This window comes from Amphiprion ocellaris, chromosome 16, assembly GCF_022539595.1.
Source record: "Amphiprion ocellaris isolate individual 3 ecotype Okinawa chromosome 16, ASM2253959v1, whole genome shotgun sequence".
Lineage (NCBI taxonomy): Eukaryota > Metazoa > Chordata > Actinopteri > Pomacentridae > Amphiprion > Amphiprion ocellaris.
This window is the reverse complement of record NC_072781.1, coordinates 28,246,753-28,265,005: the sequence shown is the minus strand read 5'-3', so window position 1 is coordinate 28,265,005 and position 18,253 is coordinate 28,246,753. Positions and strand designations below refer to the sequence as shown.

General features: G+C 37.9%; 1 protein-coding gene across 1 annotated transcript in view; it reads right to left on the bottom strand.

The window, feature by feature from the left end:
• Positions 1–7,263: 7,263 nt before the first annotated feature.
• The window catches only part of LOC111584822 (clathrin heavy chain linker domain-containing protein 1), a 29,858-nt gene continuing 18,868 nt past the window's right edge, over positions 7,264–18,253 (bottom strand). Inside the window, 13 exon segments of the mRNA XM_055018787.1 lie at positions 7,264–8,032; positions 8,145–8,207; positions 8,279–8,337; positions 8,454–8,630; positions 8,821–9,507; positions 10,520–10,578; positions 13,391–13,566; positions 13,569–13,597; positions 14,457–14,639; positions 15,770–15,972; positions 16,054–16,240; positions 17,226–17,332; positions 17,402–17,489. Of these exon segments, the coding sequence (XP_054874762.1) occupies positions 13,399–13,566; positions 13,569–13,597; positions 14,457–14,639; positions 15,770–15,972; positions 16,054–16,240; positions 17,226–17,332; positions 17,402–17,489 (965 nt within the window). The 3' untranslated portion in view covers positions 7,264–8,032; positions 8,145–8,207; positions 8,279–8,337; ... (2 more) ...; positions 10,520–10,578; positions 13,391–13,398.

Genomic DNA, 18,253 nt, shown 5'->3' with positions numbered 1-18,253 from the left:
TGTACAACAATCCGTAAAAGACAAAACAGCCACAAATAAATACAAAATGACTTCAAAAACACAAAACAATTGCAAAAGACACAAAACAAACACACACAGATACAAAACAACCACAGAGAAACACACAAACTATGCACAGAGATGCAAAATAATCTCAAGAAGACACTATAAACACCAAAAAAGAAGCACAAAAGTCACAAAAAGACAGAAAAGATCCAAAACTACAACATAAAGAGACACACATTTATAATAAAAAGTCATAAAACAATCAGTAAAAGACAAAACAACCACAAAGAAAGACACAGTGACTACAAAAAGACTCAAAAAACTACAAAGACACACAAAACAAGCACAAAAAGACCAAAAACAACTACAGACGGACACACAACCACAAAAATACACAAAACAAGCACAAAAAGACCAAAAACAACTACAGACGGACACACAACCACAAAAATACACAAAACAAGCACAAAAAGACCTAAAATGACTAAAGACTGACACACAACCCCACAAAACGACACAAAACAACCACAAAAAGACGTAAACAACAACAAAAAGATGAAAAACAACTAAAGACTGACACAACAACCACAAAATTACACACAAAAACACAAAAAGACACAAAACAACTAAAGACTGACACACAACAACCACAAAGACACAAAACAGCTGAAGACTGACACACAACAACCACAATTAAACACAAAATGACCACAAAAAGACCAAAAGAAACTAAAGACTGACAGAAAACAACCACAAAAGCACACAGACTATCAAAAGACATACAAAATAAAAATAACATCAGAAAGACACAAAAAACAGAACAAAACGCAACAGTCAGGAAGCAGAACCACCTTTGTCCGAGTAAATAAACCAGAACCCAGTGGAAGTTGTGAAGATGGACGAACCTACAGATCCTGTGAGAACAAAACAAAACAACAGATCCTGGACTGGAGGCCTTCAGACTCAGAAGTGATCACATGTTAGACAACATTCAGCGGGTCTGTGATCGGAGCAGCAGCTGAGATGAAATCAGTTTTAAACTTGTTCTCTTGTCTGAGGAGTAAAACACGTAAACAGTCAGAGTGTTGACCCAGTTGTTCAGGATGACACTAGAGTTATCTTTAGTCGCCCAGCAGGGAGGATGAGGATGATGCAGCTGCTCTGATTAGCTGCGGTTGCCTAGTAACAGTTTGGACTGTTTACAGTCAATGGAAGTTGGTGGAGGTTCAGGAAACGGACACTTTAATAAGTCATGTGAAGATAAACTTCACTGTCTACAGGTTGGTGAACACCAGATGTCTGACCTGAACCTCTGAGCTCCTGATGGTCCTGAACGCAGCATCACTTCAGGTTTCCTCCTCATGCCTGAAGCTCAGCAATGATGAACTTCTGACCAGATCACATCAACACATCTGTGAGGAGAGAGGAGTCACACAAACACACACAGAGACAACAGACCAACAAACACACACAGAGACAACAGACCAACAAACACACACAGAGACAACAGACCAACAAACACACAGAGACAACAGACCAACAAACACACACAGAGACAACAGACCAACAAACACACACAGAGACAACAGACCAACAAACACACACACAGACAACAGACCAACAAACACACACACAGACAACAGACCAACAAACACACACAGAGACAACAGACCAACAAACACACACAGAGACAACAGACCAACAAACACACACACAGACAACAGACCAACAAACACACACACAGACAACAGACCAACAAACACACACAGAGACAACAGACCAACAAACACACACACAGACAACAGACCAACAAACACACACACAGGCAACAGACCAACAAACAAACCAACAAACACACCAACAAACAGCATCAACAATCGAACCAACAAACAACAACAAACACACCAACAAACAGCATCAACAAACGGAATAACAACCAACACCAACAAACAGCATCAACAAACAACATCAACAAAAACACCAACGAAAACCAAATGACATCACCAAACACACCAACAAATAACACCAACACACAACCTCAACAGACACACATACAAACAACACCCATAAACAACTGTTGCCTGTTTGTTGTTTTGTTTTTGTTTTTTATTTTCTTAACAGTCAATATGTAAATTGTTTAATTTTCTGTGATTTCATTACATTTTATCTGTAATTTAACAAAACAGGGAACACTTGTAAAAGTGAAAAACAGTCACAAACCTTATTTACTAATTTTTCATCCTTAATATACACAATTTTACTGTCAAATAACAGTAAATATCTGTACAACAATACTTTTATTGTTGTTGTTGATATAAATACAGTAAAACCGTAAATGTACCATTAAACGTAGTAAAGGAATTAATTAGTATACATATATTTAATGTGGATATTATTAACTGTTGTAATCAGTTTTTTTTTGTTTGTTTGTTTGTTTGTAGGGTTACTACATATATTCGGGGTTTTTTTGTTATTTTCACCAGATATTATCTGTAGTTTAACAAAATAAGGATAATGTGTAAAATAACAGCGAACTTTAAAAAAATCACAATTAAATTAAATTAAAAAACACATTCTTTTCTTTTTTACAGTGTAGGTGGAAACTTCATTTTTAATGTATTTTGGATGTTTTTAAATTAGCAACAGTCAGACACAGTTTAACTAAGCTGTCAGTCCTTTTACACACTGGTACAGTAAAAATACCAGCTACAGCTGCTTTCACCTCACTAAATATCTTAGAAATATCTTCCAAAGGTCTGAAACTCAAACTGGTCCTCACTAAAATAGCAACTACAGACACCAGGACAGGTGGGAGGGGAATTACACAGCATTTTTCACTCTAACACACACACACACACACACACACACACACACACACACACACACACACACACACACACACACACACACACACACACACACACACACACACACACACACACACACACACACACGTCGTCTCATGACTGAGCGTCTTACATCAGGAATGCAGGCATCTGTTGTGATGTTCCATGGATTAAAGGTGTTTGGTGGAAAATAGTCGGCAGATGATGGAAAATATGTGTGAGGAGGGCGAGGCTCAGTGTGATATTAAACATAAAGCAGGATTTATGCATATTACTGAGGTGTTTATCAGGAGAGTTTTGGCAATAAAAGTGATGAAACTTTACAGACGCAGCACTTTAGATGTTCAGGTTCTTGTCCAGCAGCTTCAGGAGGCATCTGATCGTCCTCACATGGTTGAACCTCTTCAACTCCTCCTGTGTTTTTAGAGTGAAAATGCCTAAAACGACAAGCATAATTTAAAATACACTAGTTTCTGAATCACAACATGCACAAATGAGGTCTCGCCAGAAAGAAATCATCCAAAAGTTTCACGTGAAAGTGTCAGAAAACCTGGAGCACCTTTTTCTCCACCTAAAATATTAAAAATACTATCAATTTGTGGAGAATCACCGTTCTTGTGCAAAAAAGAGACATAAATAAAGGAAAAATTATGCTTTTATTGCAAAGACGTGGACTTCCTGCGGTCTGCGATGCCAAATGTGTCCGACGCTATTGACGCAGTTTGTAAACAGACAATGAAAGCAGAGCAGACAGCATCCTCTGGGAGTTTATGGGTTAAATATGGATCCCAGTCTAAAATAAGAGCTGTAGGTTCTTAATTTCATCTCAACTTTTACAAGCTACACTGTAAAAAAAAACAAAAAAACAATCTGTTCTGTATCTTAGAAACATCAATATAAAAATTTATATAAAAATCTATAAAAAATAAGTTAAATAAAAGAAAGCCTGCACCCTTGCTGCTAGAAAAAAAATACATCAAAATATGAAAAAAGTGTAAAATACTGAGAATTTATGTTAAAATGGTGGAATATTGTTACATTAAAAAAACATTTTAAAAAATACAGTGAAAATCAGGGAATCAGGAAAAATCTGCAAAATTATAGTCCTTAAGCGTATTTAGCATTTTTCAGCTCTTGATATAATTTTTTTCTTTTAAACAATATCTGTAAAAGAATTTTAAGAAGTAAACAGTAAAAATAATAAAAAAAATTACAGTAAAATATTGTAAAACAGCAAATTACTATTTGACATTATTTACAATTTTTCTAACTGTGTGAACATATAAATTATGATAATTTTTCTGTGATTTTACTGAGGATATATAATTTACAAAAATAGGGAATATCTGCAAAATAATAGCTAAAAAACTATTTAGCATTTTTCAATCCTTAATATACATTTTTTTCTTTCAAGTGTTAATAAATATGTGTAAAATAAAGAAAAAGTTGCAATACTATAACATTCAAAAGCTGTGAAAATTGTAAAAAAAAAAAAATAACTGCAAATGTCAACAAATTAATTATATTTTTGCTGAGTTAAATACAATAAAAATAATCTAATTTGTGGTCAAACATAGTAAAAGAACACCAGAAGAAAATAATTATTTTTTTCAAAAACAGTAATAAAATGATTTTTAATGGCAACATTATTTACAGTTTGACTTGTTTTTTTGTTTGTTTTTCTTTTTACTGTCATCATATAAATTAATAAATTAATTGTACTTGATAGTATATATATAAATTAGTAAAATAGGGAAAATCTGTAAATTAACAGCTAAAAAATATTTTGTATTATTTCTACATTTTTTTCATTTCAAATATCAAAAAATATCTTTAAATAATAAAGAAAAAAGTTGCAATAAAGCAACATCCAAAAGCTGTGAAAATAACTGCAAATGTTGACAAATAATATTTTTTGCTAACTTAAATACAGTAAAAATAATCTTACAGTCAAACATTGTAAAAGAACGGTAGAAGAAAAGAAAAAATACTTTTGTAAAAAAGCAGATTTTTGATGTGAACATTATTTACAGTTTTGGCCTGTTTTTATTTTATGATTAACATGTAAATTTAGACTTTTTTTCAGTGGCTCTACTTGTTATTTTTTTCTATTAAATATTAGCAAATATCTGTAAAATAAAGAAGCTCTAACACTGCATCATTCAAAATTATTGAATTATTGTACATTATGTACAGTTTTGGTCTGTTTTTTCTTTTCAACATGTAAATTTCTATATATTTTTTGGTGATTTTATTTTGTTATTATCTGTAATTTAACAAAACAGGGAAACTTTGTAAAATAACGGCAAATTGTTAAAAATTACATTTAAAAAATGTTTAAATTTTTTTTTTTTTTTTACATTCTGGCTGTGCTGTTTCCATAGAGGTGCAGGACTTTATGTTGCAGTGAAAAATGAAGCCACAGTGAATGAAAGTGTGAAAAAAAGAAACTGCTGGGGGGCTGATAACCACACTGAGGCCTACTGCGGCACTCCAAGCATTTTTTCTTCTCTGAGAAATGCTCTTCACTGTCACTAAGTGCGTCGTCACGGTATAAAGGTGTGAATGTGTCCTTTAGCGTCAGCAGGAGGTTTGTAAGGAGGCGATAGAAAGTGAGAGAAGCTGTGTCATGCTGGAGCAGCTTCACTGCAGACATCAATATGCTGAAACGCAGCCCAGAAATGTGACTCAGCAGAGAATCTTTGCATCTTCTGCTTCTGCTGATCCGATTCCCTCCATGGTCTCATAAAACCAGAAGCTCCTCCTCCTTGTTTCTGCCTGCGAGATGCTCAAAGATCGAAATAAACCTCCTACAGTCAGCAGCTGGGTTCCCTTCCAACACCAGATCTGTAGTATACTGAAAGAAATGTGGACATTTAATGAGCAACGTATGAAGTTCTACAGAAGGCCGGCATGAGCAGAGAGGATTGTGGGTAAACAGTGGAGCTGCAGGCTCTGTTTATAGACTGGTGGGAGAGTGTTTGTTCAGAGTGTGAGGCTTCATTCACTGTGATGTGGTTCAGATCGAGGCCTTCAGCGTCCACACAAAGGCTCCACTGTCTGAGTGTGTGTGATGTAGGCTTACATGGACCAGTGAGGACCGGCTGGCTGTCTTATGAGGACACCAGGGGTCCGTTTCACGAAGCAGGTTTAGTGAAAACTCTGAGTTTGTTAACCCTGAAATGAGGGAAACTCTGAGTTTTCCGTTTCACAAAGGGAGGTAACTCAAACCAGAGACAGAGGGGTAACTCTAGCCTGTTTCACAAAGAGAGGTAACTTAAACTCTCGGTCAGTTACCATAGTAACAGACTCTATGAAACTAACCTGGTCGGGACCAGGTTTTACTCAGTAAACCTCGGGTTTCTCTCAGTCTCCGCCCTCTTTCAGCCACACGCTATTTGATTTCCTCATTCATTCAGTCAGCTGGCGAGTTTTGGCGAAGTCTAGTTCTGCCGTGTGTCAAAATGAAGTCCTTTTATTAACGATCCAGTGGATGAAGGAGCAGAATTACTGCACAGAGAATTAAATATTCGTCAGGAGATTGTTATCAGACCGTGCATAGATGTTCTCGCATTTTTCGACAAGTATCTTTTTGAGCGGTACCGTTTCACGTCACAGTCCATAATCTACACACACAACCTAATCCATCCTTACATTTACAACATTACCAACCACAGTCATGCTCTCACATCCCATCAGATATTGTGTGATGCGCTGCGGTTCTTTGCAAATGGGAGTTTTTTATATAATGTAGGAGATGCAGAGCACCTCAGTAAGACAACTGTATGCAGGACGGTCAGAAAAGTGTGTCTGGCCCTGAAACGACTTTTACCATCTTTTCCCTGGACATGAACCTGTCAGAGCCACCAAGGAGGAGTTCCACAGGATTGCAGGTGAATGATGTAGAGATCTGTTAAATTAATTTTAAATCATATCCAGTTAATGACATTGTGCTGCAACTTCAGACTGTGATTAGTAAATTTACTTTCTTTTAGGATTTCTCAGTGTGATTGGCTGCATTGATGGCACACACATCCCCATCAAAGCTCCCAAATATAATGAAGCTGATTATGTGAATAGGAAGTCCATTCACAGCATAAATGTACAGGTAGGTTAGAGGTAGACTGACTACGGTTTCAAAATGTTAAAGACTGCATCATAGTTCAACATCTGTCATTCTCTGCACTGTCAAGATCATATGTGATGCTGCATACAGCATTTCTAATGTGGAGGCCAAGTGGCCTGGGTCTGTTCATGACTGGAGGATTTATCATGAGTCTAACCTGAGCAACAGACTGCAGCATGGTAGGCATCCTAAAGATTTTAACAATATAATTCACTTGTCTCCCTCCTTTAATATACTCTAATGTATCCACTATACATTACAGGAGAGTTTGATGGCCTTCTACTGGGTGACAGGGGTTACCATGCCAACCCAGGCTGATGACCTCATACCCTGACCCTGAACCAGGCCCCCAACAGAACTTCAACCGGGCTCACTGCAGGATGAGAGCCCGGGTGGAGATGACCATAGACCTGCTGAAAGCCTGTTTCCAGTGTCTACATCACCTCAGGGTGACTCCTGAGAGGCCTGTGATATTATTGTGGCATGTGTTGTTCTTCATATTATTACCACTATTAGAGGAGAGCAACACTCTGCCCTACAAACTGAAGACCCAGATGATGACCTCATCCACCTGCCAGCTATCCAGGACAGCAGAGCAGTCAGAGACACCATATGCAATAATCACTTTAGAGTTTAAGTCACCATCATCACCACCACAGCAGTCAAATAAACACATGACACACATTTCATTTGGTCTTCTTTATTTCCTACAAATAAAAGAGCTAGTTTAGTTCATGTTCCAGTAGTTAACATAATTCACCTGTGACCTGCATCCACCTCTAACTTGTGCTCCAGTATTTCAATTTCCAGATCTGCCTTCTTAATCTGGAGGTCCAAGTACTGCATTTCTTTATCTGTTTTTTGTATTTTTCTCAGCAAGTGGATTTTGTATATTTGTTTTACTGGTAACTGGGAATACATAAAGGACATTAAATTATACAGTTGCACATGAATTCCATGGACTGAACCTCTGGTGTTTACTGAACATCCATCTCACTGTGTCAATCTGTGCAGTGGAAGTTGAGGAAGCATCCTGCTGCTGTCCAGCCATGCTCTGTTAAAAAGGATGAGAATGTGCAATACTTCAGTGTAGGCTAAATGTCACACTCTATATTCCACCAGAATGTTAAGAAATGTGAATGGGAAGAGAACTATCAGTATCATACCTCTAGATGCCTTTCTGGATCCCCCTCTGTAAAGGCAGCAGACACAGTTTCATCCTCTTCATCCTAGATGACTGATATGTTTCAGTGGACTTAAACTATCATTTGACAAAATCTTTGAAGTATTGCCTACTTACAGTTACAAGGTGTGTTGTGGTGTGAAGGGGCTCCACCAGGCAGATAGTACCATCACAATCTGTTGGGCCAAAAGAAAAAAGACCCAAAAGAGAAATAAATATTTGTATAAATATGCTTGAAAACATTCCATATATACATATACATGGGCTACACACACACACACACACACATTACATTTTATAAAAGCACTTGTGTCTTGGGATGTGGTCTCAGAGGATGAGCTCCCTCCAGGGATTCCCTCAGCCAATGACCTTCCCAAATTCTGGCTTAGGACCAGCTCCTCTGCCTCCGTTACAGGTGGTGGTGCTGGGCCACCTCCCTTTTTACAGGCATCTGCTTTCTTTCTGTTGGCTGAGTAGAAGTCTGTGTTAGTTTAAATAGGCTTAATTGTTTAACAGAACATGATATGGATGCAGACATTTAGGCTATGTGTGGGATAGAACCACTGCACAGTCAAACAGCCACCTAATATTTAGGCTACTTTACAATGTAAAACATGATCAAAATGAGGTAGCTCCATGAGATTATGCTGACTTCTTACCTGTTTGAACAATGTTTTTATATTTCATCTTCAGCTGCTGCCACATGCGCTTCTCCCCTGCAGGATTGCACCTAAATGAAATAACTTAATAGTCTACTATTCAAACAGTTTTCCCTGTAATATTATTGTGATTTAAACTTAAGCATTGACCCGGGCAGCAATGTTCTCCCACGCCGTCTCCCTCTCTTTTGCAGCTGCAGGTGTTGCACTTCTTTCTAAAAACGTGTTCAAACTCGCTATATAAGCGCATTAAGATTTCCAATTCAAACGGTGTAGTCCTCCGCTTCCCCGTTGCCATGGTGACTCGTCGAATCGGCGCTCCATTGATACTGGCTTTTCAGAGCTGTGGTGCACGCGCTTAACTCCGGGTGAAACTACTCCGACTTGATTAAACCAACTCAAATCAGCCGTTGTGAAACCGAAAACTCAGAGTTTTCTATCTCAGAGTAGATCAACTCAGAGTTCAGGGTTAAACTCGTGAAACGGACCCCAGGATCACCTGTACAGCTCAGATTACATGAAGATGGACTAATTTAAAGCGTGGCAGAAGGTCAGTGTGTATTTTTGCAGGGAAATCAGACTAAAAGTGTGTTTGTCATGTCTGTTTACAGCTGCAGGAGGGTTTCATGCTTCCTCTGGGTGATTTCCATAGTTGTGTTGATGACACACGTCATTGAGTAGCAGCTTCTAGAAGAAAAACGACAAGAAAAGTGGTGAAAATCATCCCGTTTCCCAGATTAAAGCAGAGTAACAAGTCAACAACAACAATACCTAATTAAAGGTCTCATATTTACAGGTTTTTAAATCTAACAATTTATGGCAATTTTTGTGGTTATTTTGTGTCTATTTGTGGCTGTTTTGTGTCTGTGTGATCATTTTGTGTGTATTTGTGATTGCTTTGTGTGTCTTTCTAGTAATTTTGTGTCTCTTTGTGGTTATTTTGTGTGTATTTTTGGTCATTTTGTGTCTCTTTGAGGTCATTTTGTGTCTGCATGATCATTTTGTGATTTTGTGTGTCTTTCTGGTAATTTTTTCATCTATTTGTTGTCATTTTGTGTCTTCTACTTTAAAGCAAATTAATTAAAGTTTCTCATGGACCCACAATGTTTTTTGAGTCAAACATATTTGATTCCACTATGATTGTGCAACTTCTAGATCTGTTCTAACAACAAGTAAACGTCCACTTTACTTGAGTGTTTCCAAGTGCATTCAGAATAAGAAAAACAAATGTTTATTTCAGCATCACTGGGATATCAAAAAGTAGGAAAAATATTCAAACAGAAGGTCCAGTAAAGCCAAATTGATTCAGGGGGAGGAGGTTAATATATTTCTGATCAACTTTCCAGCCAAGTTTGTGATGTCTGAGCCCTGGAAAAGATGAATGGGTGGGTTCTGGGTTCTGACAACACATCTGCATGTAAAAATCTTCATTTTCCATAAGCGAAGGCGACAGTCTGCATTCATCTGTCTGATTTTGAAGCTCCGCTTAATAATAAAAAAATGTATTAATAATAATCACTGATATCCCAAGAAAGCAGGCATGGGGGTTCCAGAAGAAGCTGTAAACATTCCTCTGTGGTAAAAAAAAAACCCCAAAAAACTACAAAGCAAGGATTGTAGTAGCAGCCTCGCAGTCCACTAGCTTTATTTACTTCAGAGAGCTGCTTCTACTAAACTCTAAAATGTCTCAGAAACTCACCAAATGTTCTGCTGTTGGCTACAGAAGTGAACACAAGAGTCTTCATGCACTGTCAGCATCTGAGGAAATGAACATCCAGTGGATTATTGTTATTATTAATGGTAATGTCCCCACAACAATAAGAAAATCCTCAGTGTTGCATGTTGTGCAGCTAATGTGGCTAATGGTACCATTAGCTTTGATGGTTTATTCAGAGGTTAGAGCTCTGTGGAACTTTAATTGAAACCAATAAACAAGGACTTAGGTGTTACTATTTTCATGTTTAATCTTCAGTTCAGCCGAAACCCAGCAGCTGTTTGCATCTGTTAGCTTCTTGCCTGCTCTCTGTGCTCAAATAAACTGCATTTTAACAGCTGAATTCACAATAAAGCACATTTTTCTGCTGTCAGACAGCAGAGCACTGAAACGCAGCTGATTAAGACTAGAAAACTATACGTAAACAAAATATACACCGATGGTGACACCTGCAGCCTCATGAAGCCTGAAGACCTAAAAATGCAAAGAAAAATTAGATGAAATTCACTGATAAAACTAAATAGAAAAAGACACATTTTAACTGAGATGAAAATTTAATTAAACCATTTTAGTGCAGTTCTGAGTTTCTGTTGGTTGATTACTTCCATTTTATGCATCTTTATTCTTTTACACGACCCCAGTTCAGAGGAAAATATTACAACTTTTACTGCACTACATTAACTCAGTGCTATTTCCAGCAAAGGCACAGTTTTTCTCTAAACTGTTCTAATGATTCTTTATTTATCTAAAAAAAAAAAAAAAAAGTTTAGAGAAAATAAAGAAAAAATAAATACAGATTTATGCAGCGAAACTTTCTTTAAATTACCACAAAGCCTCGATCTGAAGGTAAAACAGTCTGGATGCATCAGTATTAAAGTAATTTAATATGAAATACTATCAGTCAAAACAGCAACTTTCACTTTAAGTACAAATGGACAGCTTTCAAAAAGAAAAAACAGCAAAATGGCTGCATTGTTATCATTATTATAAAAATTAAGACAGAAATAACAATTACAATTAATGAAAAGTAAGCACAAATAGACAGAGGCTCTCTTACTTTGAGAAACATTAAGAAATTAGCCAAACAAATACTAAAATTCACATGAAGATGTTTAAATGCATTTGTTCTTTCATAATAGTTTAATGTTTTTAATCCAATATAAATGCACATTTAACGTTGTTTTTATTAGTAAATAATGGAAACCAGCAGAGACGATAAAGTCGACCCTGACAGTGTTTACAATTACAACAATTGGTGGTTATGGAAATGATAAATTAACATAAATTCAACCTGAATAAGCAGAAAAGGGACGATGAACATTAACAGTTTGATGGTGCAGCAATATTAGTCTCAGTGTATTTAATCCATCACATACATTCTGATTCTGATTACTATTACTATTATTATCCATACATGTCAGCAGGGGTCCGTTTCACGAAGCAGGTTTAGTGAAAACTCAGAGTTTTCACTAAACCTGCTTCGTGAAACGGACCCCAGGTGTCTGACTTTAGTTTCAGTTTGTGAGTTTGTCTCCACCTGCTGGTCATCAGTCGTCACTGTTTTACATTTTTATCCTGAATCATTTCAGGTGTTTTAATGATTGAGAGACGATAAAACACATTTAAAGTGACAAAACTTTCTGAGTCTTCTCAGGAGAACAAGAGGGTTTGTTGACTTTTGTCACTACAGAGATGTTACAAATGTAAACGTTGTTTCCAGGTTTTTAATTCTAACGATTTATGCCAATTTTTGTGTCTATTTGCAGCTGTTCTGTGTCACTTTGTGGTCATTTTGTGTCTGTATGATCATTTTGTGTGTATTTGCGACTGCTTTGAGTGTCTTTCTAGTAATTTTGTGTATACTTGTGGTCGATTTGTGTCTACTTGTGGCTGTTTTGTGTCACTTTGTGGTCATTTTGTGTGTACTTTTGGTCATTTTGAGTCTTTGTGGTCATTTTATGTGTATTTTTGGTTGATTTGCATCTTTGCGGCTGTTTTGTGTCTCTTTGTAGTTGTTTTGCATCTCTTTAAGGTCATTTTGTGTGTGTATGATCATTTTGTGTGTCCTAGTAACTTTGTGTATATCTGTGGTCAAATTGTGTCTCTTTGTGGTCGTGTTTCGTCTCTTTGCAGCTGTTTTCTGCTTGTTTGCGGTTGTTTTGTGTCACTTTTTGGTTGTTCTGCATCTCTTTGTGTTAAAGTTTTTGTCTCTTTCATGGTAATTTTGTGCATGTTTGTGGTACTTTTGTGTATTGTTATGGTCAGGTTATGTCTTTATGGTCATTTTTTGTGTGTTTGTGGTCATTTTGTTAATATTTGTGGTCAGTTTCTATATATCTGTGGTCAATTTGTGTCTTCGTAGTCATTTTGTGTCAAATCTAAGGTAATTTTGTGTGTCTTTTTTCTTTGTCATCATCTATGTATCTTTATGGTTAATTTGTGTGTATTTGCGGTCATTCTGTGCGTATTTCTGGTAATTTTGTGTCTCTCTGTGTAGTTGTTCTGCTTCTCTTTTTGTGTCCATTTATCATTGTACTGTGCTTTTGTTATCATTTTGTGTCTCACTGCTGTTGTTTCAACTTTCCGTTTTTTCGTTTCTAATGATTCATGGTCTTATTACTGCATCATTCTGCACAGAAGACATTTCTAAGTTCTCACTCCTTCTTCAGGTTGTGCTGTTTCCATAGAGATGCAGGACTTTATACTGCAGTGAGAAATGAACCCACAGCGAAGAAAGAATGTGACAGAAGCAGGAAAACGACCCACAAATTGTTTAGGGTTCAAACACAAACTGTCGGATCATTTGTGTTGCTTTATTCTCAGAGGAAGCAGCGTAATGACGTTTAGTCTCTCTACCTTCATGTTTACAGGAAGATGTGCTCCATGAGTTCTGCTCCCTGCAGGTCTGGACTCAGGATTCTGGTTCCGCTCTGCTCCAGCAGGACGGACAGAACGGCTCGGCTCAGGTCGGCCCGGTTCAGCCCAGAACACAGAGACGCCACGTCGTTCCAAACGTCCACCTGAGGAGCCGCCTGTCCTCCAGGATCGCCTCCTGCAAAACCCCTGAAGACACAAGTAGTTACTGTGTGTGTCTTTGTGGTAATATTGTGTTTTCATAGTTATTTTATTTCACTTTGTGGTAATTTTGTGTCCATTTGTGGATGATCTGTGTGTTTTGGTGGTCATTTAGTTGTTTTCTGGGGCCATTTTGTGTCTCTTTATGGTCATTTTGTGTCTATTGGTGGTCATGTTCTGCATCTATGTGGTCAAATTGTGTGTCTTTCTGGTTGTTTTACATTTCTTTGAGGTTATTTCTTGTCTCTGTGGTCATTTTATATCTCTTTGAGGTTAGTTTGTATCTGTGGTCATTTTGTGTCTCTGTGGTCATTTCATGTCTTTTTGAGATCCTTTTGTGTGTCTTAATGTTCACGTTATGCCTCTGTGATCATTTTGTGTCTCTTTGTGGCTGTTTTTTATCACTTTATAGTTATTTTGCGTCTCTTTGAAGCTGTTTGTTGTCACTTCATGGTGATTTTAAGTCGCTTTGTAGTAATTTTGTGTGTCTATATTGTCATAGTCATATGTCCTATGTGGACTATGCTATCTCTTTTTTTACCATTTTGTGTCTCTTCCTAGGCATTTTGAGTTCTCCCTGTAGTTTATTTAGCAGCCATCTTATGCGTCTATATTGGTCTTGTAGTCATTTTTTGTGTCCATGTGGTCGTTTTGTGTTTCTTTGTTGTGATTTTATCTGTAACCTTTTTGTGTGTATTTGTCAAGTTTGTTGAGTCTTTGCAGTCAGCGTGTGTGTCTCTCTATGGTCATCCCATGTGGTCTATGTTACCTTTTTTGTGTCATTGTGAGTATCTTTCTGTCATTTTGTGTCTTTCCGTAGTTGTTTTGTGTCTTGTGGGTGTTTTACCAGGTCCTCGGCAGATGAAACTGTCCAGCAGCTGTAGCGCTAACTGCTGATGCTGAGGGTCGACCAGCAGAGCTACACAGGCCACGCCCACTGACAAGATGGCCGCCCGGCCCTGTGGAGGCTCCATCAGCAGCTGGAGGAGGGAGAGGCTGGGCGAGCGACATAGAAGCCACATACAGTCCTCTGAAGGAGAGAGAGGTCAACAAACAGGATTATTAGAGCTGCGTTCAGAAAGTTTCACAGCATCTCATCCTAAACTAAAAGTGATCTTAATTTAGAATTACAGTGATTGAGGTCATTTTATGTCTCTCTGTGGTCTTCCTGTGTGCATTTGGTCATTTTGTGCATCATTGTAGTTGTTGTGTGGTCATATTGTGTCTTTCTATTGTTTTGTATCTCTTTCCAGTTATTGTAAGTCTCGTAGTCATTTTGTGTCTGTGGTGATTTTGTGGGTCTTTGGAGTTGTTTTGTTTGTCAGTACTGTCCCTTTGTAACCTTAAGTAGTTGCTTTGTAGCTTCTTGTAGTTGTACCTTTTTTGTGTCTTTATGGTCATTTTGTGCTTCATATCTGTCGTTTTGTGTCTGTGATCATAGCGCGTCTCTTTGTAGTCATCTTATTTCTCTATGTTGTCTTTTTGGTCATTTGTATGTCTCTTTGTGGCGATTTTATTTCTCTGTCATCTTCTTGTGTGCCATTGTCTTTATTTTTTGAGTCTATGTAGTCGTATTGTATCTCTTTGTGGTCCTTTTGTGACTTGCTGTTGTGACATTATGTATGTCTTTATAGTCTTTTGTGTCTTCCCTTAGTTTTTTTGTGTCTCTTTGTGGCCATTTTGAGTCGTTCTGTGACTGTTTTGCGTCTTGTGGTCATTTTGAGTCATTCTGTGGCTGTTTTGTGTCTTGTTGTGGTCATTTTGAGTAATTCTGTGACTGTTTTGCGTCTTGTGGTCATTTTGAGTCATTCTGTGACTGTTTTGTGTCTTGTGGTCATTTTGAGTCATTCTGTGACTGTTTTGTGTCTTGTAGCCATTTTGAGTCATTCTGTGACTGTTTTGTGTCTTGTTGTGGTCATTTTGAGTCATTCTGTGACTGTTTTGCGTCTTGTTGTGGTCATTTTGAGTCATTCTGTGACTGTTTTGCATCTTGTGGCCATTTTGAGTCATTCTGTGACTGTTTTGTGTCTTGTGGTCATTTTGAGTCATTCTGTGACTGTTTTGCGTCTTGTGGCCATTTTGAGTCGCTCTGTGACTGTTTTGTGTCTTGTTGTGGTCATTTTGTGTCGCCACTACACTGTTTTAAACCCACACACTGACCGGCTGTGACATCGCTACAGTGCTTCATGAACTCTGCGGCGCCATGGATCAGACCTCTCCTGCACATGCTCAGTGCAGACTTCCTGTGCAGCCCGCAGGCCTGGTAGACGACGGTGGCCAATGCCAGACATGTGTCGGCCACGGGGGAGTTCTTCTGAGCATGCTCAGTCAGCACGTCGCCCAGCTCCTCGGAGAAAGTGAGTCTGAAAGGCGAGAGTAAGAAGAGACCAGGAGCTGAGTTTATCCAATCGATCTATCAATTAACAAATCAATCAATACTTTACATGTTCTGGGTGACGGCGTAGACGACCAGCCTCAGGTCTCCCTGCTGCAGAGCACAGATGACGCCCTGCAGAGATAAATCAGCCGACAGCTCACCGCCGGTCTGGACGCTGATCAGCAGAGCTCTGAAGAACAGGAGGGATGGAGGGGCGGAGCCTGGAGGGGCGGAGCCTGGAGGGCCCGACACACCTGACACAGGTGGAGACAGATGTAGGCAGACACAAAGTCACACTGTGTCTCATGAAGCTTGTAAAAGGCCGGTAACCTCTGCTACACAACTCCCACTCAAGGTGTTTCCTTGTGGTCTTTTTGTGTTACTCTGTAGTTCTTTTATTTCTGTTTGTGGGCATTTTGTTTTGTTGTGGTTGTTTTGTGTGTCTGTGTAGTCGTTTTCTGTCTAGTTGAAGTCATTTTGTGTCTCTTTTAAGACGTTTTGTGGTAATTTGGGGTCTCTTTGTTGTCTTTTTGTGGTTGTTTTGTGTCTCTAAAAAACTTGTTTTCTTTGTAGTTGTTTTGTGTGTCTATCTAGTCATTTTTGTATCTATATAGTTTTGTGTGTCTGAAAAATTAGTGTTTTCAATTTGTTTTCTTTGTAGTTGTTTTGTGTGTCTATCTGGTAATTATGTATCTATATAGTTTTTTTGTTTCTTGTTGGAGTCATCCTTGTCTCTATCGTTGTTTTGTGTCTGTTAAGTGTTGTTCTGTTTCGTTTTGTGGTGATTGTGTCTCTTTGTAGTCTTTATCTGTAACTGTATTCGTTTTGTGTCTCTTCAGGCTCATGTTGTGTCTTGTTAAAGACTTTTTTGTGTGTTTGGAGTAGTTTTGTGTCTGTGTGGGGTTGTTCTTTGTTATTTTTGGTGGTCATTTTCTGTCTCTTTGTAGTCATTTTGTGTTTATTTTTAGCCTGTTTGTAGTTGTTTTGTGTTGTTTGATCTGTTTGAGATCAGTGTGGTTGTTTTGTGTCTCTGTGGTCATTTTAAACCTTTATGTTGTCGATTTGTGTCTCTTCATTGTTGTATAGTGCCTCTATGTGGTCACTGTGTGCATCTTTGCTGTTTTTTTAAGTACAGTGAAAACCATTGCATAAATCTATGTGAAGATTTTTTCAGAACATGCTGATAAAATCTAGAGATGTGTATGTTTTGTTGTGTGTTTTGTTGTGTGTTTTGTCCACCCTTAAACATCTCCATGGTGTCGAGGTTCCTCAGGACTCCTGGAGGGTTTCTGGCAGCGAGGACAGCAGCTTCCTCATACTGAGCCGAGTCAAAGAGCTCCATGAACCTGTCAGGGAGGAGGATTCAGTCTGACAGCTAAAATTCTGACCAGAGTCACTGTCTGTGAATGCATCACCTGTCCAGGTGAGCTCTCAGGAGGATGGACTCGTCCAATCCTTTCGGCTCTTGGCTCTCAAACAGCTCAGCGTCGAACCTGCGAGGGTCTTTGGTCCAACACTACATAAAGAAGAGAAACATAAAATGAAAAGTAAGTCCTACACAATAAAGAGCCCTGAATGCAACACAGACATTATTACAAACTGAGACAGCGGAAATGGTGTCTGTTTGAAGACAAAGTGGCACTAAATGAAATGTGTTGATCCCTGAAGCTGCCAAAGAATCAGTATTTGTTGAAAATGTGATCATTTTTAATGCTTTAAAGAAATCAATAAATAGACATTTTTACTTGTTTTCTACCCACATATGAGGCCTTTTTAGGATTTTAAAGCTGAATGAAACACTCTTTATCCTGCATCAGTCTCATTTTCCATATTACTTTCTGGGTAATTTGTGCAATAATTAGTTTAATAATATTGCAGTATCTCAATTTTGCTTGCAATAATTCATTTTCACATATTACTTTTCTACCTTAAGAATTACTGGCAGTATCACTTTTTATTTTTCTAATTATTTCTCTCATATTTTACCTTAGTTATTTGTATTTTAGCAATGTATCAAACTTATATCTTATTGTTTTTCTATTAGGCGCTGTACATTCTGTGACTGTTTTGTGTCTTGTGGTCATTTTGAGTCATTCTGTGACTGTTTTGTGTCTTGTAGCCATTTTGAGTCATTCTGTGGCTGTTTTGTGTCTTGTTGTGGTCATTTTGAGTCATTCTGTGACTGTTTTGCGTCTTGTGGTCATTTTGAGTCATTCTGTGACTGTTTTGTGTCTTGTGGTCATTTTGAGTCATTCTGTGACTGTTTT